The following is a 26,818-nucleotide window of genomic DNA, read 5'->3' on the forward strand; positions in this document are numbered from 1 at the left end:
GGCCAGAGTGGCCGCTTGCTCTCTTTAGAGGCTCCTGGGCCCTGTGTGCCTGCTCAGAGATGCTGAGCTACAGACCCTGACTGCCAAAAGACAGCGCTTGGGAACAGAAAGCAGAAAGACTTGCTGAGTTTGTCAGTCAGATAGAATAAAAATTTGTTTTGGGGGAGGGTTCTGCCTCTTATCCCTTTTTTAATTTTCTCCCTTATTTTTTCTTCTGCACACATAAAGCCCCCTGAATGGATTTATTGATCGCCATGGCCTGGTTTTGGAACAAGGTTGGAATGCAAGGAGAGTTGTGTAGTGAAGCATGATGAAGATTTCCCCATATCTTGATTAAACAGTGTTATGTTATGAGAAAATTTTGACTAACAACCTGGGGAGAGAAGGAAATGTTTCAGTAGGCCACAAAAGTTCCAGGTTCTTTTAAAAGTCAGAGAAAAGAATACACAAAAGTTTAACCTCAATCTTTCTTTCTTCCTTCTGCTTCAGTTGTAACAGAGCATATTAACACTAACTGGGGGAAAAAAAATAAACTCTGTATTATTTCTAACAAGCAGCACCATTTTAATGCTGTAAGATCCTACCCAGTCCCTTTTAGAAATTTTACTGGAGATCAATAAGAAGACACTAACAACTTCCCACTCATAATGAATAATTTCCTCATTCACTTTTGGGAGCAGTTTCCAAAGACTGGAATCAGGGAAGGCTCTTTACAGAGCCTGGGTGTGCACTATGAGCAGGCAGCAGTGACCCCTGCCTCTTTATTTACAATTGTAACACTTCTAAGGCTTTAACTCTTAACCTTTGCTTACCTTGAATTTGGGCCGGGTCGGGAAGTTTGAGTCAGTTATAGATTGCAAGTGTGTAGCAACAAGTGGAATCAGGATGGAGGCTGCTGAAGTCTTAGAGAGTAGGCAGATATATTGTTACTTTTAATATTATAATGATAGAGTTCCTTTTAAATAACACTCAGGCACAGTCTCTGTACTCTTTCAGCAGGAGCATTGCCATGTGTAAATTCTCACCCCACTCTGCAAGTGGTGATGCACAAACAAAAGAATAAAAGATAATAGAACCATTTCAACTAAGAGACTCATAGTGATCATCTAGTACCAGCTGTGAAACAGTTTCTATTCTTTAATACACCATATAACGTTGGAGCTGCAGGAAAACGTGGTACTAGATGGTGCTGAGGCAGAGGGGAGTGAGAAAGAGATGGATGGATATGAAATTTATGAATGGAAAAACAGAATATGAAGGTGTGTGTAGTGGAATATAACATCTACATAGGTGCATTGATATATTTACCTTCATACCTACATCACTATGCTATGAGTATTTCTTGTATGTACCTTGGTTACCTCGTGGGTATTGTTTCAGAAAAATACCACATGAATACTCTAACAGGATTCCCCACATGCCATACTCAAATGCTTGAATTTCAATTTCAGAACAATTTGTCTGGTAACATTTACAGAAGGGTTTCGGACAGGCTGGAGTCCATTGTCAAGGACAGAGGAAAAGATGTGACAGCAAAGAAGCAAAATCAACAGAAATCTCAGTGCTTTATTTGTGAATTTGTAGAAAAGTTGACCTCTCTAAGATACTAAAAGAGTTGCAGTCTGTAAGACTTGGTACAACCAGAAATGGAACTAAAGGCCAACTGTAATTTCCTGACTACAAAGTTTTATTGAATCAACTGAATTCTGCTAAGTGTTGGCCTTTGGTGCATGTTCCTTTTCTAACTCAGTTTTCTTGTCTTCAAATACAAACCACTTGTCTTTAACTCCCAGAACTGCACAAGCCTATTTCCCACAGGCCTCCCCTTGGCTGAATGTGCCAAGCCTGGCAGCTGCTTTCCTCTCCTTAGCTCATGGAAGTCCCAAGCAGAAGCCACAAAACTTTCTCTGCGCCAGTGGTCTCCAGGTATTGGGAAAATAGAAGAGAGGAGACTTGTCAGAAACAACCACCGGGTTCTCTTTGCCTCTCCAGGTACTCCTTGGTCCTCTTCTCCACCCTGTCCTCTGTCTTATAACACACATAAACCAACACACCCGCCATCCCCCCCCCCCCCCCCCCCCAAAAAGTTAGACTATTGAATTTCTCAATTTTTAATCCTATCATTGAATTTATAATCTTAGCACTCCTGTTTTAGTCACGTGATAGAGGGAGAGCTGAGATATCCAGTTAAAATTTCAAGAGTACATCACAGTAAAAGCAATGGTAGTGTATAATACTTATTTAAAAGCTGTTTGAAACTTGATAATGTCTTTCTTGCAATGCTAACTCAGGTTATACCTTCCAGTATACTTTCAAGTAAATCTAAACTATTCCAAATAGAGTATTTTACAGAAAGTATCAAGTTGGAAGTAGGAGAGGAAAAAGGGGCAGGGAAAAATAGGTGTCAGCTGGCTGACCTAGTATATTTTCCATTCGATGTATTTGAACGGTCATTTGCTTTGTGCAATTAACTTATTCTGTGCAGTTGAATGGGCATTAGGGAGCACCGCACTAGAACAGCATGCAACGCTGCCCAAAACAAGAAAGCAGCTTAAGTACTTAAAATTACCGGCATGCTTACATTGGAATTGCAAGAACTTTTCAGAACTTCAGAATCGCTGTCTTTTAAGTATAAGGAAGGCAGTGTTTCAACTCTCTTGTGCAATGTAGTGGCTCTTAAAAGAGCCTTTAGGGTGTGGGAGGAATAATTCAGGACCACATCGAGGGCACCCGGGGCAGGGAACTCAGGCGCGCTCTCCGCGGATGCGGCGGGCCAGCTGGATGTCCTTGGGCATGATGGTGACGCGCTTGGCGTGGATGGCGCACAGGTTGGTGTCCTCGAAGAGCCCCACCAGGTAGGCCTCGCTGGCCTCCTGCAGCGCCATGACGGCCGAGCTCTGGAAGCGCAGGTCGGTCTTGAAGTCCTGCGCGATCTCGCGCACCAGGCGCTGGAAGGGCAGCTTGCGGATCAGCAGCTCCGTGGACTTCTGGTAGCGCCGGATCTCGCGCAGCGCCACCGTGCCGGGCCGGTAGCGGTGCGGCTTCTTGACGCCGCCCGTGGCCGGCGCGCTCTTGCGGGCAGCCTTGGTGGCCAGCTGCTTGCGGGGCGCCTTGCCGCCCGTCGACTTCCGCGCCGTCTGCTTCGTGCGCGCCATCGCTGCCGGGAGTCAAATCCTCTGAGGCAGAGAAAAAACAATGAATGCTGCGGTGCTTCCAAGGCCGCTATTTATAGCCCGGCCCCGTCTGTGATTGGTCGCAAGAGGCGCGGCTCCCATTGGCTGCCGTGCGATCCCAGCCCGGTGCTGAAGCTCGGCCGGAGCTTCCCAGCCCGGCTCCCTCCGTAACGCGCTCGGAGCGGCCCGGGGCGGGCCGTGAATGTCGGACACTGTGCTCGTATCCCTGCTGCTTCTCCCGCTCTGCATCTCTGCCCATTCTCCTGACAGATGGGAAGCAGCGAAGAGGCCAAAATTCTGCACGTTACTTGCACTTTATATTTTCTTTCTCTGTGTCTTTGTTTTGGTTTGCTATTTTTAATGACGGGCTGGTTACAAAAGAAGGAAAATGTTCTTTCAGTGTGGTACAGAGCTCCTTACGTGAATAGGCACGTTATTCCCTAACACACAAAGCACAGAAAAGCTGGTACCTGGAAACTGAGGCACGCAAAAAAATCCGGTAGCACACGTTTGTAGCTATGACGTGTAACTATCTGCAGTGATGGAGGTGATCTTTAAGCTACTATTCTCACGTTTTTCATGCTTTAATTTCACTAGGAAATTCTGAAGGAAAGGCTTTACGTATCATCAGACAACACCGTGATGATGATAATACTTAGGCCATTGACTTTTTGTTTTTCTGAAATTAATTGATAGAGAAGACGGTATTGGTCTCCCACTTAATTTTCTGCTAATCATGAGGCTGTGAGAAAACCAGACTAGACCACAAATCCATATTGATATCATTGATTGCAGGTGCCAAATAATTTTCAAAGGTTTCATATAAAGTTAAAATGTTTTTGGTTTTTTTTCCCTTTTGGTCATGAAGCACAACAAAAATGTTTTTGGGATTCTTTGTGTTTTTAAAATGTTGTTTGTGCTGACAAAAGTATCAACACCAAGCTTCTTATGATACAATAAAAAGAAAATATTTCTAGGATCATCATTTGCTTTTATTGTCCAGTCCCATCCCATCCCATCCCTCCCTCCTCCCAATCACACCTCAAATGATCACTAGAAAACAGTATTAGATTTACTCTTTTATTTTGAAAGGAAATGTATCATAGACAAGAAAATAAAGGGGTGGTGGGGGAGTGGAACAGAAATACCAGAAAGAAAACATTCACCTCAGGGCAACTTCCCAATTCTTCGGTAGTTGAAACATTCTTTCAAATTGCTTACTCCTTAGTCCAATAGAAAACTTTAAAAAATTAAGACATGAATTAACATTTTACATAATCGTTAAAATCGGTGGACATTGCAAGAATGCACATTCAAATTTATAAGTATTTGAATCGATTTTTAAAGAGAATTTAGGACTCAGAAGAACCGCCTCATACAACTCCGTTAACAGCGAACTGACACATTGGAGAGCCCTCATAAACATTAGCAGCATTACACTAACAGCTTTAGATAGATTTGAAAACAGTATCGTTCTCTTCAGGTCTTGTAACATTGTAATACAGCTCTCTTTAAGGAATAGGTGGGTGGCTCTTAAAAGAGCCTTTGGGGTTTGTGTGACAGTGGTCCAGCAGGACGGCGAGGCTTTAGCCGCCGAAGCCGTAGAGAGTGCGACCCTGGCGCTTGAGGGCGTAGACCACGTCCATAGCCGTGACCGTCTTCCTCTTGGCGTGCTCCGTGTAGGTGACGGCGTCGCGGATGACGTTCTCCAGGAAGACCTTGAGCACGCCGCGCGTCTCCTCGTAGATGAGCCCCGAGATGCGCTTGACGCCGCCGCGCCGAGCCAGGCGGCGGATGGCCGGCTTGGTGATGCCCTGGATGTTGTCGCGCAGCACCTTGCGGTGGCGCTTGGCGCCGCCCTTGCCGAGCCCCTTGCCGCCCTTGCCCCGGCCAGACATGACGAAAGGTCCGCAGCTGCTGCCGACGACGTCGGTGTGAGGCAGAGCCGCCCGCGCCGCGGTTTTTATGGGGTTTGGTCCGACCTGGTTGAGGACTGCAGTGAAGGGGGCGGGGCTTGCGTTTGGCTCCCGCCACCTCCCCTCTTTCTCAGCGGCGCGGCCCGTGAGCAGAAAATTTCGGGATTTGTGTGAATTTCCCTCCCCCGAGGCACAATGGGTTAGGTGTTTCTGTCGCTTTTCGGTGCGCTTCTTGTGTTTTAGGTAGCAAGGACAGCGTGTCTGGTTTTTTATGATGTTTCATGTATATTTTAAAGCTTTGATATGTCGTGATATCTTAGGGAAAAAAGCTCATTCATAGAAAGTTACCCCACTTATCGATTCCCTTTAATTATGCTCTAATTTGTTATTTTCAAAGAGTCATGTCTTACGTATTTCGGTTTCACCTGCTTGTATGGATTCTCCTGAGCGGCTTCTCTGTTTATACAGTTACTTCACTTCTTTATCAATGGATAATCTTGCAGCAAATTCTGTCCAATAGCGTTCCTGAGAAATTCTACCTATCCTCATTTTTTTCTCACATCTTCATTTCCCACCATCTCTGAATGTTATCTCAAGGTGAATTTACCAGGCCAGGTATGCTAACCGAGATTTTACAGGTTTCAGTTTAATATTTTAAGGTAAAAGAATTTTTTTTGACAAATATTTTTACAGTATTTTCCAGTGTGGTAGTGTCATAAACAGGAGCATGTCTATTTTTAGAGCAATTGAAAATCAAATATTGAAAAGAAGGGTGGTTTTGCATTTTTCGGGTATTTATTAATTCTGGGTTTGGTCTCTTTAATGGAGGAAAATGTTCTGAGATTTTGCTGTTGAAATCAAGCTGTATTTAGCAAAAGTTATTCAGTAAGTCATTTTCGACCTGAAAATTTTCTGGAAGGATAAAAGAAGATTCCTGCGTTGGGTTTTTGCTGCCCTCTCATGGATGGTTTTTGTTTGCTTGATAGTGTTTTTTTTTCTGACTGGCTGGGCAGCTTTATGTAATGTGTGCTTTCATGAGGATCCAATGATTGAACAATCATCAGTCCATCTTCCCACAGACCACAGACAGAGAAGTTGCACCCGTTAGCAGAGAAATCACTGTTCAGTGGTCCCTCCTGCTTTGAGAAATTAAAATAATGGGATCTGTCACACGTTCATGCACCATCTTTCCAGCACAGGCCCAAAGGAAACCCATATGGGGCAAGGCAAATATCAAAACTCTGAAAGAGACATCCTGAAATTTCAAACCTCTGACAAAGTCTCTGTTCTCCAAGGAACTTGACAGTATTCTCACCTGGGCTGTGGAGATACTTCTGGAATGCAGGGGGAGGGAATGCCACAGCTCAGGTCATGGTGGTGCCTTTCCCAAGGTTAGTTTGTTCCTTTCAGGGAGGAAATTTCAAGGATCGTGCCTGGACTGCTGAGGGAGATCAGACTGTCAGGAGAAACTGGGCACTCTGCAGTCAGCCCTTCTCTCATTTCCAGGAGATTTTGGGAGTAAGGTGGGTGCGTCCTGCCCTGTTAAGGATACACTTGGTGTCGTGCTTGCTGCAGGTTTTTCACTCTCTGAGCCCCCAGGGTGTCACCAACAGGGCAGTTTAGCACTACCTGCTGCAGAACTCCCTGAACCACTCAGCTCTGGAAATCCAGACCTTCAGGCTGTTCACGAAGACTTCAGGGACTCCGACTCCATCACAGCTCCTTGCTAGGAACTGTTTCCATATGCAGATGCCTGCCATGAGGCTATCACAAAATCCTGGGCAAATCACATACCTAAGCAGCTTGTGATAAGTTGTCCAGCTCTGTAAAGCTGAGCTTTTCTTTATTTTTTTTCCTTTCTTCTTCTTTTTTTTTTTTTTTTTCCCCAATGGGATAAAATGATGTTAAAGCCTCATAATATAAATCCTGCTCCATAATGAGCTGCTTCTGCCCAAGGATCTGTGACTACCTGTAACATTTTCCTCTGTCTCTTGTTGTCTGTTTGCTTTACAAAAGGTCAGAAACCATTTGGAAAATGACTTTTCAAAAAAATAAGGGATATATGCTTGTTCATAGCATTAGTCTTTTAACTCATGACAGAAACTCACAACTACTAAAAGAGAGCAAGTTTCATGCTGAATTCCTGCTCTTCTTCACTCACAGCTGATTCTAAATTATACATCAAATATCATCTGTTCTGTGAGGTATCTTTGATAAAATAAGCAGGAACTTAGGATCCATTGAATCATTTCCTATGGAAGAGACATTCAAAGATCATAAAACTGACCTCTGTGTGGCATCAAGAGTACAGAAACTTGGCAGAAAATGAACACCCTTGCATTCCAGCTGGTTCTCACACATCAGAGGGGCTGCGTGCAGCTGTCCTTAATTTCTGATTCATGAAAATTCAGCCTGGTAAGCCTGGTAGTGTCAAATAAGAAGCATGAGCACAGATTCACAAATAGTGCAGTTTCACAATTCAGCTTTATAGATGTGGTTGCATTCAATAAGAACTGCTGTAATCACAGGCTGGAGAGCAGAGTAGTTTCCTGAAGAAACAGAACTACAAACTCAGAATTGCCAGGGTTAAATGCGCTATGATAGAGCTTCAACAAGAAGAATAATGTTGTGTTAACCCAGACATCATTACTATTATTATTACTATTATTATTATTATTATTATTATTATTATTATTATTACTACGACTACTACTACTATTACTATTATTACTACTATTGCTATTATTGCTATTATTGCTATTATTATGTGATGAAGCTTACCAAGAAGGCCTGCCCAGCTGGGAGTAGAGAGAAGAGAGCAGCCTGTGTCCTGGCTCCAAGGTCTTTTTGTCTTCCCCCGAAACAGGTTACATTTCTACCCTCCTTATATAAAACATAATCTTATCCCACTCTCCCTCTTATGTGTGGCATGATCTAGGTGGAGAGCTGAGTGCTATACTCGCACATGTGGTAGCACATACCTTGTAAAAATTATTAGCATATTCAGTAGCGTGCAATTTAACATATAAGTGACTTTATCAGGCAAAAGTTACTTTTTTGGCCATGTGTCCTTCAAAGTTCCATTTTTGCTGTTCCTCAGAGCCAAAGTGTGACCATCCTATCTTCACCTCCAGCCCAAACATTCTCCCTTGGCATCAAGGATGCATCTCCCAATATGCACAGACAACAGGAGGTGCACTGCAGGCATGGGCAGTGAGCTACAGCCCTTGCCTTGGCCTTGGTTGTCATCCCACACCTCTGTGCTGTAGGCAAGGACTTCTTTTACTAGATAAAGTTTCAATGTTTGATGTAAGCCATTATCCCACTATTATTTTTTTACATTTCAATTCTTCCATAGCTGCTTGCAGCCCAATCCTGAAATTATTGAATAAAGAATCCCGCAGTCACTGAAGTTTTTCATGATGTCTCAGCAGTTCATGCAGGACTGATGAACAAAACTCATGTGGGGATGGAAGTGCAAAGAGATCGACAAAACACTGTGTGCAAAATCAAAGTCAGAATGCAACATAACTCCAAATCTAGAAATAATTTTCCAAAATTCAGTATGGAGAGTGAATGGGGATCCCAGGAGGAGTCACACTGATGCCTTCATTGTGCTTTGACAACATGTTATGTAGAGGAGAGATCTCAAATTCCCACGGAAAAAAGTATTTGATAACCCTGTGTCCAGCAGAGCACTGGGTGCATTGTGATCTAGATGGTAAAAAATAAACTTGGGAAGGAAAACTCTGTTGAGTAATCTTACTATGTCAAAGGTGTTTAAGTTTAAAAGTGGTTCTGTGCCCAAATTCAAGCTGGTTCAAATCTTTACTGACAAGCAAGCAGCAGAGACCAGGTCTGGTATAATGCTATTTATGTTGCCCTCTTCCAGGGCAGAGCCAGACTCCACATCTGGCTGTCCCCAGCTTCCTGCCCAGACGTTGCAGGTGTTTCACAACTGAAAACAGCTCCTTCCTTTTGAGACCCTGTAAACTTAGTCTTGAAATGTACATAACTTACATTTAACAATTAATTTAGCTGAGGATAATAGGAAGGACTTTTTCCCTTCTTTATTCAGCTGTCATGGTTTAACCCAGCCAGCAGCTCAGCACCGTGCAGGTGCTCCCTCACTCTTTCCCCACAGCTTTACCTGCTGTACATGAACCTGTATGATTTGGAACATCCTTTTGGTGAGCTGGGATCAGCTGTCCTGGCTGTGTCCCCCCCACCTCCCTGTGCACCCCCAGGCTCCTCACGGGTGAGGTGAGAAGCAGGAAAGGCCTTGGATCTGTGTAAGCACTGCTCAGCAATAACTAAAACATCCCTGCCTTATCAACACTGTTCCCAGAACAAATTTTAAACAACTTTGTGCCTGAACTAACACAGTTTGCTTTTTATGGAAGTCTAGCTTCTAATTTTCTCTACCGAACATAGAAGATTTCTTAATAAATTAGTAGAACAGTTTCACTAGCAATAAAACTGCACTTTTGATGTTTTTAAGAATAAAGCCCTTAAGGGAGACTTTTTTATGTTTTTCAAAGACATGATGAGGCCAGGCAGAATAAACTCTTTCACCTGACAACAGCTGCCACTAAATATAGAGACATGCACAAGAAGTACAGGAATAACGTAACCCACTAAGAGAGCATGAACACATAGAGAAACATATGTTTGAAAACTCCCTGGTTTTGTGGTAATCTGACAGGCCATTTGGCTTTGTGGTAATTAATGCTCATGAAAAACTCTGCAGCCCCATCATAAAAAAGTGTTAATCAGTAGAAAATTATTTGTTATTCTTGGGGAGGGGGGTAATTTAAACAGAATCCTTGACAGGATCCTATGTCTGTTTTGCTATATGTAGACCTTTATCCAACTCAGTGGTTCATTTGGCACTATTGGAACATCACAGACTTTTGATATTACATTTACTAAGTACATCTGTGAAACAAACAGCTGACCCTATGGAAGAGAAAATGTGGAAACCCAGGGCACTGGGAATATTTCTCTGTCTGCTCTGGGGTGCCCTGACCCCCAGGGGAGCACTGACTTTGACCCTCATTCATGGAGAAAGTTTCCTAGATGTCAAGACAGACTAGAATCCACAAAAGTGTGAAATAGATTATAGAGAGCGGTGTCGGGGTATCACTGGTGAGAAATTTAGGTTTTGGGATTTTTAGTATGTTGTGGACGGAAGCAAGATGGAGGGCACAGGGTGTTGTCCTGGGTTTCTCCTTCATTTCTTCCTCCTTCTTCATGGGTTTGGGTGGCATTTTGTGATTGGGCAGAGAAGTCCCCACTGGAGCCTCTTTGGGATCAGTTATTGGGTGAAAAGGGAAAATAATCTAGGTGTCAGCTCTTAATTAGATAGTTTAGTCTTAAAATACCTTGTAACAAGAGGTTGTGGGCCATTTTGTACCATCTAATGAAAAGCTGCTGAACTCAGCTTTTCAGCAAACAGTGGTGAAAAGGGGTGAGCCTGTTTTGCTGATAAGAAATAATAAACACTTGAGTCCAAAGACGAACTACTGTCTCAAGTGCCTGCAACGCAGACCCAGAGAAACCAACAGCTGGTACTGCCACAAGAAAACAAATCAAACCAGGTCTTCCTTGTAATAAATTGCAATATTGGACCCTTGGTTTTTGGCTTTTTTTTTTTTTTTTTTTTTTTTTTTACCTTTATTCTAATTTTGGGGCAGTTTAATATTTAATCATAAAGTATATCCTTTTGGTTTTTGTTGAAGTTATGTCCAGACACTAGACACCAGCATGTAGCACACCTTAGAAAACACTGAGCAGAGCTCATATATTTTCTTTCTTTTTTCAGTATCATAAAGTAATCTTAACATGTTTAACGAAAAAAAATAATGACCATATGTCAAAAAAATATGTCAGAAGAGTGACATGTGTTCCCCCTCTTCACTGCAATCATGAATCACACAACTGAACCTCAGTCCAGTAGGTTAGCAAGAAATTTGAGCCATGACAGCAAACTAGCAAGCTCTGAGTTTTTCTTAGGATATCAGCTTTTCTTATGTCCAGAATAGGAATCTGTTTAGGAATAGGAATCTAATTCTTATTAGCTAGAGGAACCTGCTGAGGGTGGTATGGGGTCCTGAGGGAGAGACAGTGATCAGACACCGTGTTTAAAAAAAGCTGTTTCTGAGGGAGAATCAGTCTGGAGCAGTGCACAGCTCTCCCACAGGCGAGCTCAGATGGATCTGCAGGGCCTGTAGTGGCCAAGCCGAGGGGAAAGGTGGACGAGAAATTATTAATTTGGGTTACTGACTGATATGCCAGTGGTGTAACTGGCATAAACATGACGTTGCCCTTATCCCTGCAGGATGAGTTTTCCCAGGCCACTCTTGCTCTTTGCCACTGCACTCCCTTTTCCCAGTAGGTATCTGGGCTGTGCTGCCCAACTCAGCTTCACCAGTTTAACAGGAATTTTTGGTTTGATGGTAATTTTGCTCCTGTAATTGACAGTATAACCACTGGAGCTCACATAAACAGTGCACTCCGTGTTCCTGCACACATACACCCCTTCTTGTTGTGTGGAGCAATTTCCCACAATATTTGAGTCATCTCCCAAGTGAAGGATCAGCTTTGCTCGATCTTTGTGCCCATTAACAAGGTGAATCCCCACCCGCAGGCTCTGATCGCCTCACCCTCCCTGTAAGCCGCTTCCTCCCAGAGCAGTCGCAGCGAAAGGAAGTGTGCACTGCATCCTTCAAACCGAGACGAGAGAATCGCCAGCGACCCCAGCTCCAGGCTGTTATGAGTGCAGAAAATATCTGGTCTGTATGGTTCGATTTGTGCAAAAATGAACACGCGGGAAGGAACTGAGCGCGGCAGCTCCAATGAGCGGATTTTGAGCTCCGGAGCGGAGAACTGCACCCAGACAGCTCGGAACCTCCACCTCCCCGATCCCCGAGGCCCTACGGCTCCCAAAGCGGGCACGGAACCGGACGGGAATGAAACAGGCCGAGGGCATGAGGGAGGTGGGAGAGGCGGTACAAACCTAGCAGGGAATTCGGGAGCCTCTCCTGCAGAGTGAGTGTGGGTAGAAAGGTGGAAGGCCTTTTTAACCCGAAAACTGCCGGGCGCTAGAAAGGCCCGAGAGCGAGGGCCAATGCTTGCGGAGCGCGGGCTTTTCGAAAAGTGCCGGGCTCGGGGGCGGTGCGAGCGGCGCTTCCCTGCGCGGCTCCGCCTGATGGGAATGAACTCGGGGAGCCGCAGCATCCTCATCCTCATCCCGATCCCCATCCCCGCTCCCCTTCCCCGGAGCACACTGAGCGGTGCTCTCGCTACCCCGAGAAGCTCCGGTTAGCCCCGATTCCTGCTCCGAACGGGGAGGTGTTCGCTCTGGGATTATTTATTTAAATGAGCTGTGCCGCGGTGAGTTCCGCTGCGGCGCCGCTGGGCACCGGCAAAGAACGAGAGCGCAAGGAAGTTACAGGGTACACTCAAAAGCGACAGCAACGGGGAAAGCAACAACAAAAAAGCATTTAATTGAGCAAGGATAACACGAAGATAGACTTTAAAAAATTTAAGAGTTCCAGCTCTTTTTGTGAAAACTTAGGTGGCTCTTAAAAGAGCCGTTGGGTTTATCTGCAAGGCAGACAGGGGGTTTTTTCAGCACCATTTATTTTTTCTTAGGTGCTGCCTTCTTCGCCTTGGCTGCTTTTGGCTTGGCCGCCTTGGGCTTGGCTGCTTTGGGCTTCACCGCTTTCGCCTTAGCCGGGCTCTTGGCTGCTGCCGCCGCTTTTTTGGGCTTGGCAGCCTTTGTCGCCTTCTTGGGGCTCTTCGCTGCTTTCTTGGCCGCTGCGGCCGCCGGCTTCTTGGCCTTCTTGGGGCTCTTCTTCGCTGTCACCGGCTTCTTGGGCTTCTTGGCGGCGCTGGCGGGCTTCTTGGCCGCCGGCTTCTTGGGCTTGGCTGCGGCAGTTTTTTTCTTCGGGGCTTTTTCCTTGCCTTCTCCGGGTTTCTTGCTGAGGCGGAAAGAGCCGGAGGCGCCGGTGCCCTTGGTCTGCACCAGGACACCTTTGCTGACGAGGCTCTTGATGCCTAGTTTAATGCGGCTGTTACTTTTCTCCACATCGTAGCCGCCGGCGGCCAGCGCCTTCTTGAGCGCGGCGAGCGAGAGCCCCTTGCGCTCCTTGGAGGCGGACACGGCCTTGGTGATCAGCTCGGTGACGCTGGGCCCCGCGGGCTTGCGGGCCTTGGAGCCGCTCGCCGCCTTCTTCGGCTTCTTGGCGGCGGGGGCTTTGGCCGGGGCCGGGGCGGCGGCGGCGACGTCGGGCGCAGCGAGGGGAGCGGTCTCGGCCATGGCGACTCGGGGCGATCCGGGCGAACAATGGAGGCGCCGCCGCCGCCGCCCCTTTTATAGCAGCGCCGCGCGCGCTGATTGGTGCGCGGGCCCGCGCCCCGCCGCCCGCCGCCGCGCCCGCTGTGTTTCTTCGTGGCCCAAAAATGAGTTTTTCTTCGCGAAATCTGCCGCCCGTGCGCCCCGTTTCTTGCCGGGAGGGAAGGGGGGACTCTGTTCTACGGGCTAGTGGAGTTTCCCCCCAGAAGGAGAAGAAATGAGGGAAACGCGACCGCTGAAACTCAGCGGCGGGCAGCTGCAGAGACCTCGGCAGAGAGAAACCTTCGGTTTATATTTTAAATTAAAAATTTACCGTGAGCTATATGGGCACAACTGGCACAAAATCTTGTTCTTTAGAAGGTTCTCTACAGAGCAGAGAAAAATCAGAGTGGTTTGAGTGGGTGGTGTCAGAGTAAATGGACATTTAATCCGAGGAAGTAACACAGTTTGCCCCACGGTCCCAGGCGCTGATGCAGAGCCGGCTCCGCGGCTGAGCCGCTTCCCTCCGAAATCACCGCGCTCGGTCTCCGGAGATCGCGGCCTCTCAGCCGCTGCCTTTTGGGGAGATGTTCGTGCTTTAGCAGCGTGTGTGAAAGTCCATGTTCCTTTCCTTGTGCTTGGGCATTTCAGTGGAACAAAGCACCGACTGCGTGCACCCTCTGTACGCCGATGCTCCTGTCGCTGCATTTTCCACAAAACCTTAACGAAGCAGCTTTCCTTTATTAAATTCAGCAATCAGGATAACTGCAATTACAGTTTATCTGCTTTTAGTGTTAATACAGACAGAGTAATAAGAGTATATCGTAAGAGTAATTATTCTTTTCTGCCTCGTAATTAACTAAAATTGATTGAGAAACAGAATCTGGAGTATGCTGAATTTTGAATTGTACAGGGAGTTAAACCTGAAAACTCATCTTTTGAGGGTATGTTGAGTAGCGAGGAGACTTAAAGCAAAACTGGTTTCTCGGTTTTAACCAAAGAATGTTGATTGTGTAAGCTTGTATCTTTGATAATACCATCTGGTGATTCACCACTTCTTTACTTTCAGAAGAAAGGAACCCACACCTCAGCAAGGGGATTCCTGCCCTGGGAAGTGACAGCTCCGTATTACAAACAATGGATGGATTCCCTATTTTTTTCCCCCTTCGTTTTCAGTGCAACGTTGCTTTCTTTCAAACACCGACCAGTTAACACACTGCCGGCAGCAGTATTGTCTTCTGTACCCTCCATATCCGGGGCTATCAGCAGCTCCTAAAACCCTGCGAGCAGCTAAATTCGGTGCTGAAAGGAGGTGCGAAAGGATGAATGAAATGTCGGCAAAACCTGGAGTCCCCGCTGTTGGGGAGTGTGAAAATAAAGAAACACAGCGACTTCAGTAATTTGAGAAACGTCATGTTCTTTTCTTACTACCCATGTTTCATTGAAAAATCTAAACTGATGCAATCAGAGGAAACACTGGATTTATTCTAGTAATTTGAAACACCCTTTTTTCCCTGCTTGAAGGTAAATGTTGGAAAAATACAGCTTACTGAGGTGTCCCTTAGTAAACCTATAAAACAAAGGTAAATGCACGTGTTGGATGATAATAACAAGCATAACAAAACCGCGGTGCGACCCTGCAGAATGTTGCATTCTTTCTTGATTAATCACAGAAAAGGGAAAATAAATTTAATGCCCACTTAATCTGATACCATTTCCTATAGTGGGGGAGGATTAAGGCCTTCTGTGACACTACTGAGCACTACCAGAATGCTGAAAATTTTTTTTTTATAAACTAGTAATAGTAACCCCATAGCCAAGAACAGTTCAAAACCTCCCAGAGGCACTAGTGCTAAGATCTGGAGTTCTTTAGTCCCTTGATATTTGTATATAAATGGTCATTTGTGTCAAGATAGTCACATTTATTGGCAGCTTCTGTCCACTTTCTGGGCTTGTACAGGAACTGTTGTAATCTTGATCAACCCCTGAAAGACTCAGTAAACCTTTTATTTCTTCCTACTTCATTGTAGCAGAAAGGAATTCTGAAATTCCTGGAAAAATAAACAGAACAATTTGTATTTTTTATTATTTTCATTGTCATGATTGTATATTGATTTACTTAGAAACTGGAAGGGGTTTCGAGTTGTGATTCTACTCTCTCAAGCTCATCTTCCCTTCATGTACAATATCACTGAGCCTTGGAGATAACCCCGACCCACTGTGAGAGATGAAGAAATGACAGATTGGGGAGTGGATGCTCGTGGGAAATGAACCATTGCAGAATCCTACTCAGTGCAGACCAAAACAAAGGTGAGCATAAGGCAGGAAAGGCAGACCTGAGTGTTGCTGCAAGCCAGAGATCACTTGCCTGCCTTTTTTCTTCAGCTGTGTTTTGCTTTTGGATATTCAAGCATAATACCTTAGAATCATCCAAGTGTTTCTATTGTAATCCAGTAAGTGGGTTTTAATTTCTCAGCCACTGTAGAGTAAAATTTATTTTTTCAGCCCCTATAAAAAAACACAAAAAAGGGCACATCTGCTCAACACAGCAAGTCGGTGCATTTGCATGTGTAAACCAGGAAGGCTTCCCAAGGCTTTGATGCTCCATCATTTCTTCACATAGAAATAGTGTTTGGGTATCATCACTCCATTCACCATCCCCATATTTTTAAAATCTGCAAATATCAGTAGAAACATCAAAATATTTTAGTAAAATATTGTTTCTTTCTTTCCAGGGAATAAACATGTTTATGAATTAGCACAGGCCTGTACAGAGATTCTGCCCAGAATTTTTTTAGAAGGTTAATAGAGGGGAAAAGGAAAAAAAAAAGAACCATTGCCAAGTGGGTTCATGTTCTGCATCAAAATCCTACACATGCTGTAAATTAATCATACTTTATGCATATTGCTTACAAAAATTGGACATCTATCCCTGTTCCTGTTCCAAAGACAAATAGGGTAGGTAGTAAGAAATTACTGTTTTTCTGTGCTTTAATGCCAAATTCAAAGCTGATGCCTAGCATGGCTGTTCTAATGTAAAATAAACAACGAATCCTTGCTAATCCTGCTTAAATAATGAAAGGTTGCCATTATTTTCCTCTGCACCCACTGACATTTATTTTTCTGAATGACTAGTAAAGTGAAAATATCCTATAACAAAAGCAGATTTAGTATTTTCATGGCCCCTTTCCTCATTGAACAGCACCCAAATTCTTCACCAAGTGTTGTGGCTTCCATGATGGTGAGGCTCCTGGCTTGGTTGTCCAGTAATCTTATTTATATATCTAATAATTTCTGGGTATAGGCCAAGGCCTAAGGTGAGATATGCACTTCAGAATGTTAAAAAAGTCTGTATTCCACATTTGAAAGACACATAAATTTTATTTCTTTTTTTTTTTTTTCCCCCTCATGCCATAGAACATGCCTCATTTTCAGGAAATGAAACAATTCTTAAATCACAGAAATGAAAATTCACACTATTCAAACACAGATGGAAACTGTATCGCTGTCTTTCATTCTTTGTCCACTAATACCATTGAGAGGACAGAAATCCTCTTGCTCAGCATGCAGAAACACAAATGGACTGTAATTTTTTTTCCTTCTTAAGTGGAACACAAGGAGTTTTTGACACAGCATAAGACCTGAATCTGCTGCTGGAGCTGGCAAAAAAAAAAGGGGATTGTGAGAAGTGATATTTTATGTTTAGTCAACAGTACAGATGTGGTAATAAGCATGGAATACAAAGAGCCACTTTCAGGTCAGATTCCCAAAGCTGAGTGAGGAATGCTGTCACCTACAGTGGTTTTCTGGGAAGGATGTTGGAGTTTTCCAGAATTGTAGTGGATGGAGGTGAGTGAGGCCTCCTTGTCTACTACCAGTGAACAGGAATTGCACTTTGGAAACTCCAGGTGTGGCACAAGCAGATAAAGGTTTTATACAGTGTAGTGAGTCAAGTCAATGTTTGCAAAATTTCTAAACTGTGTGGATTTTTTTTCTCTTCCCTCATAGGGCAAAATCAGTTCATGGAGTTCCCCAGCTCCATTGATACCAGGTAACTGAATTCCTGTTACTGTGTAGCAGACCAGACTCTGGGCGTTACTTTAGACCACTCCAGGTCTTTCTGCGTTGAATGGAATGTCTGCCTGCCTGCTTCAAAACTTACTAAATCAATGTTGTAGTTTTAACAAAGTACATCTTTTATTGTAACATTAAAACATATTTTTCCCTTTGTTTCTATTAAACTAACTTATAGTATAAATTGTTTCTTCTAAAAAAAAATACTTAAATCCTCCTTCTTTATTGATGTTTCTTTTATCTTAATACTGCTGCATTAATATCTCTTTACTGAGTATTTACAAAAGAGGGAGATTTATTTTTAACCTAATAGTATAAATTGCAGATGAATGGAGCAAGGCTTCCAAGAGGACTTCACTCTAGTCTTTGGCCCTTGGAATTTCGAGTAAACAACCAAAATTCAAGGAGAAGTGTGTCCCTGCTGTTTGCAGTTTTGTGAAGGTTTTGACTCTTGCATATAAAAGGAGATTATTGGGTGCATTCTTCAACATGCATTGTGGTAGATAAAAGAAGAGAATACAACCAGATGGCTCATAAGTGAGTGAAAATATTATTCAAAAAAGTGCTAAATAAAAATACAGTGATTGAGAAATCTTGGTTTTCAAGGCGCTGCATATTGGTTAACATCTGGAGGCATATAAGGCTCAGGGCAGCCATTTCACAGCGACTTCTGCTGTTTCCTGTGGCTGGAAGTCATTTTGAGATTCAGTTCACAGCTGACATGCTCACATTCAGTGCTGGTCCTCACTAGTGAAATATAAAGAAGTCAAATTGTGTGTTTGTAGCATACAAATCAAAATATCTTCCACATAAAATAATAGTTCTCTGCTAATTTTGTGAAAGAAAAAAATAAATCAACCAAAAACCAAATCAAGCAGAAAACCAAACCCCACCACATCCCTCAAAAAACATAACAATTCCCCCCAAAAAACCCATCTGGGAAAACTTAAATGGGAGAAATAAATTAAGAAAAAGTGTTGGAAATGCTTTCAGAATTTTTATGATTAATTAACACAATACTTGCCATGGTTAGCCAGTGCTTTTATACATTATTAAGCTATTCGTTATTTTCTAGTATTTATACATATATATATATATTCACATGAAGTGGTGCTTAAAAGGGTTCCATAGTACATGTAGGCCCAAAACACATCCCTAAAAAAGGAGAAAGACTAATGAAGTGGACATACACTTTTCTGGATATTATTTTAACTGTAAGCTGCACTTGGTTAAGTTTCTTTATAAAGTACTGTCACATAAGTTCCTAGTATACAGTACACAGCATAAGAACAACAAGAGAATAAGAGGATTTAGTGCTACTCACTAATGGAAATAAAAGAAAATTAAACTATACGTTCTGCACCCATGCTTGGAAAAAATTAGTACGTCCAAAAGGTGGGTTATTTATACCCAAATTTGACAGGAAAAAAAAATTTATTGGCTGTAGGTAAAACAACACAGTAAGATAGGAAATATGTGTTATAAATCTGAAAGAGCAACAACAATAGGAAGAAAAAATTATGTTTCTTTTATGTCATCGGGTAGAAAAAGTGATGTGGCAAAGTTAGAAAGAAATTACATTCTGTGAAGCAGGAGAGAAGAGAGGGAAGTTCGGGAAAAAGGCTCGCAATGCTTTTCCCTTTTCGGGAGCGCGGCAACGGGACAGCGCGGCGCCCGCACACGCGGAGGGATCACGGAGGCGGCCGGGCCGGCCGAGCCCCGGGAGCCGGAGGGCAGGGACTGCAGACATCCCGGGAACCTGAGCCAGGACAGGGCGAGCCCGGAGCGACAGCACCGCGGGGACCTGCGGCAAATACAGAGACGGCTCCGGGGCCGCCACTGCCCGGAGGGGACGAGGCCGGGAAAAGCGACCCGGGGGAAGCGAGGAACTGCGGGGCTGCCAGCGAGACTGGGCGAGGGGGGCGGAGCGGGAGGCGGGGAAAGCAGCCGGGCCCGGGGCGGAGCAGAAAGGGGCGGGGCCTGAGCCCGGCCCCGCCCGCCGGGCCCGCCCCTGCTCCCAACCAGGTCGGACCAAACCCCATAAAGCCGCGGCGCGGGCGGCTCTGCCTCACACCGGCAGTGTCGGTAGCGGCGGCAGCGAGCGTGTAACCATGTCTGGCCGGGGCAAGGGCGGCAAGGGGCTTGGGAAAGGCGGCGCCAAGCGCCACCGCAAGGTGCTGCGCGACAACATCCAGGGCATCACCAAGCCGGCCATCCGTCGCCTGGCTCGGCGCGGCGGCGTCAAGCGCATCTCGGGGCTCATCTACGAGGAGACGCGCGGCGTGCTCAAGGTCTTCCTGGAGAACGTCATCCGCGACGCCGTCACCTACACGGAGCACGCCAAGAGGAAGACGGTCACGGCCATGGACGTGGTCTACGCCCTCAAGCGCCAGGGTCGCACTCTCTACGGCTTCGGCGGCTAAAGCATCGCTTTCCTTCCCGATCATGGCCATAAAATCACAAAGGCTCTTTTAAGAGCCACCCACCTATTCCTTAAAAAGAGCTGTATCGCTATATTTTGAGGTTGGTTTATTGGTATATTTGCCTCGGCTTCATTCCCCTTAACAAAGCATCTGCCTTCCGTCCCGTTTCTGTCCCGCTTCGGATAAGTTGGGCTGGGATGCTTTTCCTCAGCGACCTTTTGGGAAGGAAAACCACACAAAGCCCACAGAGGACAAAAGAGTTTATTACACTTCCCTAAGAAAATTTGAGCAAAGCGCTCTAGGCCTAAGTTCTGCACAACAAGGCGCCGCAGCATTCTTTTCCTTATTCCCCCTCGCCCGTAACGCAAAGGCAGCAGGAGAATCAAAGACAGCGCCCACAGTAGGGAGCCTCTTCCCGCTGCCGCCCCCGAGAGCCCCGGGCCGTGGCCAGGGCGGCTTTGGCGCCCGCGCCATTTCCAAAAGCGCGCGCGGGACGCGATTGGCTCCGGCACATCCCGCGCTCCCTCCGCCGCCATCGGCCCGGGACAGCGGCTCCCTGCGCGCCGGGAACAGGGATCCCACCCATCCCGTACCAACAGTGAACGCGCAGCCCGCCAGAACCGGCCCGGGGCTAAAGACAGCGAATACACGCCAAACCACAGACACACGCTGAGACAAACACAGCCGCCCTTCCCTTCCCCTGGCACCCGGGCCGCAGCATTTCAAGCTCTTTCTCGAGACTGTGGGTGGCTCTGAAAAGAGCCTTTGGGGTTCGCTTCTGGGCTCCGCACGCTTCCGCCGCCCGCTTTACTTGCTCTTGGCTTTGTGACTCTCCGTCTTCTTGGGCAGCAGCACGGCCTGGATGTTGGGCAGCACGCCGCCCTGCGCGATCGTCACCTTGCCCAGCAGCTTGTTGAGCTCCTCGTCGTTGCGGATGGCGAGCTGCAGGTGGCGGGGGATGATGCGCGTCTTCTTGTTGTCGCGGGCCGCGTTGCCCGCCAGCTCCAGGATCTCGGCCGTCAGGTACTCCAGCACGGCCGCCAGGTACACCGGCGCGCCCGCGCCCACGCGCTCCGCGTAGTTGCCCTTGCGCAGCAGCCGGTGCACGCGGCCCACGGGGAACTGCAGCCCGGCCCGCGACGAGCGCGACTTGGCCTTGGCCCGCGCCTTGCCGCCCTGCTTCCCGCGACCCGACATCTTCCCGCGCTCCTCGCTCGCTCCGCACACAAAGTCCCAACGACACCGACACACAGCGACACCGACACCGCCGCCCTCAGCCCTCCGCCTTTATATCCCCTCCCCGCGCGCCACCGCCGCCTCCTGATAGGCCGAGACCTCCACTCGGGCCAGGCGCTGCCCAATGGCGCAGCGAATCTCACGCTGACCAATCGCGACGGCCGCAGCGCCCCGAGGCTCCGCCTTCGCCCTCCGTCCGGCCAATGACCAGCCGCGGAGGGCGGGCCTCGGATCGCGGCCCCTCCCACGGGAGCCGCCGCTCCCGCCCGCTCCGGCGGGGCCGCGCTGCTCCGTCCCGCGCCGGGATCGCTCTCTGCCCTACGCTGGGCTGCTTCTAAAGCCGCCGGGCTGCACTGTGCGGATTGGAGGAGCCGGGGCGAGGACAGAAAGAGTAAAAGACAGACAGTGGGAGCGGTGTCCGTGAGGGGGAAAAGGGGGACGCTGGGGTCACGCACGCTCTGAAGGCAGTGACTTTCCCTTGGTTCCACGATGAGTATTTTCCCCGCGGTTTCAGACAATTTCAATACCGTTTCGATCCTTCTTTCGAGCTTAAAATACCTCATACACTTCCCGCAGCTGATAGTAACCCTCTCCTCTGTATCCCAAAATTTAAATATGTAAAGTGCAACGTAACACTACCTCTGTTGACTCCGTAATTTGTATACATCATTGTACCAAGTGGGTATAGTTGTGCCCTTACGAGTGTAATGCAAACCTTTGTGTAACAGCTCCTTTTATTGTGTTTGTGGTGGCTCTTAAAAGAGCCTTTGTGTTTAGATACTTTAAAAGCAGGTAGTAAACATCTCACAGGGCTTACGCGCGCTCTCCGCGGATGCGGCGGGCCAGCTGGATGTCCTTGGGCATGATGGTGACGCGCTTGGCGTGGATGGCGCACAGGTTGGTGTCCTCGAAGAGCCCCACCAGGTAGGCCTCGCTGGCCTCCTGCAGCGCCATGACGGCCGAGCTCTGGAAGCGCAGGTCAGTCTTGAAGTCCTGCGCGATCTCGCGCACCAGGCGCTGGAAGGGCAGCTTGCGGATCAGCAGCTCCGTGGACTTCTGGTAGCGCCGGATCTCGCGCAGCGCCACCGTGCCGGGCCGGTAGCGGTGCGGCTTCTTGACGCCGCCCGTGGCCGGCGCGCTCTTGCGGGCAGCCTTGGTGGCCAGCTGCTTGCGGGGCGCCTTGCCGCCCGTCGACTTCCGCGCCGTCTGCTTCGTGCGCGCCATCGCTGCCCCTGCAAGCAATCGAGCGCCGACTTACAGCAGCAATGAACGGCGCTCTGTGTCCGGGGAGTATTTATACCCCTGGCGCCTTCTCTGATAGGCAGACGAGTGAACGCTGCATTTGATTGGTTAATTCAAATTTTAAAATTCCCGCCCTTAGCCGATACCGCTTACGCTTTACAGGCTCTGTTCCTACTGAATACTCAGTGTTCGTGTAAATAGCTATAATTTGTACTATTTCAATTTGCGAAATGTTCAAGATTTGGTGTTGTTATTAACTGACAAAATTTATCTTGAATATTAAAGCACGCAAGCTTTAAAATTTTTTTACATTATACTATTTTGTAATTGTATCTTGCTTACTACTTCACTTTATCATCCTTGAAGCGTGAAAGTTTCCCTTCTATTTTTGTGGATATATTTGTGCAGAGTTGACAAGGACAAAAATTCCCCTGAAATTATTTGTAGTTTTATTTAAACACCTTAAATTGCCACAGGATTATGCAAAATAAAGTGGGTGAAATTAGTAGATGAAAATGTCTACTGGAAAAAGAAATTAAAAAGGATATTAAAGGAAGTCTTTTCAGCCCAAGAATGAAAAACAGTCAGAGCTTTCAGTTCTGACTGGTAATACACTGATAAGTAAATTTTAATAAGCAGATATGAAACAAGAAGGCATAGCAAGGAATCAAGGATTGTAAAGGAAGGTTTATATTTATTTTAAGTTTTCAGTTTAGAGCCTCTCTTTAAATGAGTTCCCGCTAAAAATGTAGGAGGGAATTGCTCCCTTCTCAGTGCGTGCGTGACCCCAGCGTCCCCCTTTTCCCCCTCACGGACACCGCTCCCACTGTCTGTCTTTTACTCTTTCTGTCTTCGCCCCGGCTCCTCCAATCCGCACAGTGCAGCCCGGCGGCTTTAGAAGCAGCCCAGCGTAGGGCAGAGAGCGATCCCGGCGCGGGACGGAGCAGCGCGGCCCCGCCGGAGCGGGCGGGAGCGGCGGCTCCCGTGGGAGGTGCCGCGATCCGAGGCCCGCCCTCCGCGGCTGGTCATTGGCCGGACGGAGGGCGAAGGCGGAGCCTCGGGGCGCTGCGGCCGTCGCGATTGGTCAGCGTGAGATTCGCTGCGCCATTGGGCAGCGCCTGGCCCGAGTGGAGGTCTCGGCCTATCAGGAGGCGGCGGTGGCGCGCGGGGAGGGGATATAAAGGCGGAGGGCTGAGGGCGGCGGTGTCGGTGTCGTTGTGTGTCGGTGTCGTTGGGACTTTGTGTGCGGAGCGAGCGAGGAGCGCGGGAAGATGTCGGGTCGCGGGAAGCAGGGCGGCAAGGCGCGGGCCAAGGCCAAGTCGCGCTCGTCGCGGGCCGGGCTGCAGTTCCCCGTGGGCCGCGTGCACCGGCTGCTGCGCAAGGGCAACTACGCGGAGCGCGTGGGCGCGGGCGCGCCGGTGTACCTGGCGGCCGTGCTGGAGTACCTGACGGCCGAGATCCTGGAGCTGGCGGGCAACGCGGCCCGCGACAACAAGAAGACGCGCATCATCCCCCGCCACCTGCAGCTCGCCATCCGCAACGACGAGGAGCTCAACAAGCTGCTGGGCAAGGTGACGATCGCGCAGGGCGGCGTGCTGCCCAACATCCAGGCCGTGCTGCTGCCCAAGAAGACGGAGAGTCACAAAGCCAAGAGCAAGTAAAGCGGGCGGCGGAAGCGTGCGGAGCCCAGAAGCGAACCCCAAAGGCTCTTTTCAGAGCCACCCACAGTCTCGAGAAAGAGCTTGAAATGCTGCGGCCCGGGTGCCAGGGGAAGGGAAGGGCGGCTGTGTTTGTCTCAGCGTGTGTCTGTGGTTTGGCGTGTATTCGCTGTCTTTAGCCCCGGGCCGGTTCTGGCGGGCTGCGCGTTCACTGTTGGTACGGGATGGGTGGGATCCCTGTTCCCGGCGCGCAGGGAGCCGCTGTCCCGGGCCGATGGCGGCGGAGGGAGCGCGGGATGTGCCGGAGCCAATCGCGTCCCGCGCGCGCTTTTGGAAATGGCGCGGGCGCCAAAGCCGCCCTGGCCACGGCCCGGGGCTCTCGGGGGCGGCAGCGGGAAGAGGCTCCCTACTGTGGGCGCTGTCTTTGATTCTCCTGCTGCCTTTGCGTTACGGGCGAGGGGGAATAAGGAAAAGAATGCTGCGGCGCCTTGTTGTGCAGAACTTAGGCCTAGAGCGCTTTGCTCAAATTTTCTTAGGGAAGTGTAATAAACTCTTTTGTCCTCTGTGGGCTTTGTGTGGTTTTCCTTCCCAAAAGGTCGCTGAGGAAAAGCATCCCAGCCCAACTTATCCGAAGCGGGACAGAAACGGGACGGAAGGCAGATGCTTTGTTAAGGGGAATGAAGCCGAGGCAAATATACCAATAAACCAACCTCAAAATATAGCGATACAGCTCTTTTTAAGGAATAGGTGGGTGGCTCTTAAAAGAGCCTTTGTGATTTTATGGCCATGATCGGGAAGGAAAGCGATGCTTTAGCCGCCGAAGCCGTAGAGAGTGCGACCCTGGCGCTTGAGGGCGTAGACCACGTCCATGGCCGTGACCGTCTTCCTCTTGGCGTGCTCCGTGTAGGTGACGGCGTCGCGGATGACGTTCTCCAGGAAGACCTTGAGCACGCCGCGCGTCTCCTCGTAGATGAGCCCCGAGATGCGCTTGACGCCGCCGCGCCGAGCCAGGCGACGGATGGCCGGCTTGGTGATGCCCTGGATGTTGTCGCGCAGCACCTTGCGGTGGCGCTTGGCGCCGCCTTTCCCAAGCCCCTTGCCGCCCTTGCCCCGGCCAGACATGGTTACACGCTCGCTGCCGCCGCTACCGACACTGCCGGTGTGAGGCAGAGCCGCCCGCGCCGCGGCTTTATGGGGTTTGGTCCGACCTGGTTGGGAGCAGGGGCGGGCCCGGCGGGCGGGGCCGGGCTCAGGCCCCGCCTCTTTCTGCTCCGCCCCGGGCCCGGCTGCTTTCCCCGCCTCCCGCCCCGCCCCGGCCTCGCCTCGCTCTCCGTTCCAGCCCCTCAGTCCCTCCGAACCGCTTTTCCCTGGTTTCCGCCCTGCAGTCGTGCCGATAACACAGAACCCGGTTTATTTTCCCCGGGACGTGGCGGTCGTTCGGACCCCGCACACGGTTTTTATGGCCCTGACCACATCTTTTCATAGCTGAGGTTCCGTTCAGGCACTCGATATATTGATAAACGTAAGGACTCTTCGGTCAGTTTCAGGAGCTTAGTTTAGTATTTGTCCTCTAAACCCTGAAGCATGAGGGGAATCATGCCTAAGTTTTCACGTTAGACCAGAAGTAAACGTTCGTTTTTCTCAAATCTGCCTATGTCTGACCCTCACAGTATTGTATCATTGGCGAATCTGCACAGGACTTTTCAGCAATGAAGTGAACACTCTTTATTTTCTATCCTCGTGTCTCCAGTGTTTCCTTCCCATTCACCGTTTATTTTCTCTTTTTATTGTTTTCTTCACATTACATTCCAATCATACTGGTGACATACAAAATGTAATATATGTCCATTAGGTAATTAACTGGATTCAAATTATTAACATATGTCAAATGCACAACAAAAATGGCTATGCCAGCCGTGTTCCTGTGTACCCCCATATTTTCAAAGGCCTGGCAAAATTCTGAGTGGGTGCCCATTCCTTCATGTAATATGTTTTCCGTTCAGAAGGGAATGTTGGAAATTATGACATTTCTCTTTGTTTTTTTGGTATAACTGCATGACTCTGAATATCTGTCATTATGAGTTTTCAATCCATGCCTCATTTCTGTTGGCTATGCCTGCAGTCCTCCATTTGCAGTTCAGGACCCACTGGCTCTATGCAATTAACATAATTCCAATATGGAAAATTTGCCTGAGCTCATATACAAATACACACACACATTACTCACACAGAGACAGAGGAAAGTCCTTGAAAATGAAGGGCTTGGAAAGATCTCTGAACTCTGGCAACCCTTTTTCTCATTGACTGTGGCTTTTTTTTCTGCCTTAATCACAGTGAATCTAGCAGGGTAAAAAATTATGGGGCCTAAAAATATAATGGTGAAGTAATTCTTTCACAGCATCTTTCAGCTCAGTTATTTTCCATAAGAATGTCTCAGCCTGGCCATGAAGACATATGATTCCTTTTAATCTCTTCTTTTATATGACTTGCCATTCTCTCTGTTTCACATGTGTTATCTTCATATTTGGAGCTACAGGGAAGGGTATTCAGTTCATTCTCTTTGCTGGTGGGCATTTTGTTCATTTCATGCATGTTTTCCACCAGCCTTTGATACCACAGACAGACACTGAGGACAGCTAACCACGTGTTAATGGAATTCTCCACAATGACAGGTGTTGAAGTGAAGGGAGACGACCCATCTTTGTTGATCAGCATCGAACTCCGTTTATTGATCTCCCTTATACACTTTTATAGTGGT

General features: G+C 47.7%; 6 protein-coding genes across 6 annotated transcripts; 2 read left to right on the top strand and 4 right to left on the bottom strand.

Moving 5' to 3' along the window:
- Nucleotides 1-2,744: 2,744 nt before the first annotated feature.
- LOC128939006 (histone H3) lies at nt 2,745-3,155 on the bottom strand. Its single transcript, XM_054279717.1, has one exon. It carries the CDS (start codon nt 3,153-3,155, stop codon nt 2,745-2,747), a length of 411 nt encoding a protein of 136 aa, XP_054135692.1.
- A 1,493-nt stretch (nt 3,156-4,648) lies between these two features.
- Nucleotides 4,649-25,182, bottom strand: LOC128939015 (uncharacterized). The gene is made up of 5 exons (XM_054279729.1): nt 24,874-25,182; nt 24,282-24,500; nt 23,448-24,021; nt 22,056-22,392; nt 4,649-5,087 (listed from the first exon to the last, which is right to left on the bottom strand). Exons 1-5 carry the CDS (start codon nt 25,180-25,182, stop codon nt 4,760-4,762), a joined length of 1,767 nt encoding a protein of 588 aa, XP_054135704.1. The 3' UTR covers nt 4,649-4,759.
- On the bottom strand, nt 12,732-13,412 carry LOC128933743 (histone H1.03). Its single transcript, XM_054270817.1, has one exon. The coding sequence runs from the start codon at nt 13,410-13,412 to the stop codon at nt 12,732-12,734; it is 681 nt and encodes a 226-aa protein (XP_054126792.1).
- LOC128933820 (histone H4) lies at nt 19,613-19,932 on the top strand. Its single transcript, XM_054270927.1, has one exon. It carries the CDS (start codon nt 19,613-19,615, stop codon nt 19,922-19,924), a length of 312 nt encoding a protein of 103 aa, XP_054126902.1. The 3' UTR covers nt 19,925-19,932.
- On the bottom strand, nt 20,635-21,209 carry LOC128933778 (histone H2A type 2-C). The gene has a single exon (XM_054270866.1). The coding sequence runs from the start codon at nt 21,119-21,121 to the stop codon at nt 20,732-20,734; it is 390 nt and encodes a 129-aa protein (XP_054126841.1). The 5' UTR covers nt 21,122-21,209; the 3' UTR covers nt 20,635-20,731.
- On the top strand, nt 23,642-24,160 carry LOC128933787 (histone H2A type 2-C). The gene has a single exon (XM_054270880.1). It carries the CDS (start codon nt 23,674-23,676, stop codon nt 24,061-24,063), a length of 390 nt encoding a protein of 129 aa, XP_054126855.1. The 5' UTR covers nt 23,642-23,673; the 3' UTR covers nt 24,064-24,160.
- Nucleotides 25,183-26,818: the final 1,636 nt, after the last annotated feature.

Source organism: Melozone crissalis, unplaced genomic scaffold, assembly GCF_028551555.1.
Source record: "Melozone crissalis strain CALT ecotype California unplaced genomic scaffold, PUWL_Pcris_2 ptg000004l_1, whole genome shotgun sequence".
NCBI classification, from domain to species: Eukaryota; Metazoa; Chordata; class Aves; order Passeriformes; family Passerellidae; genus Melozone; species Melozone crissalis.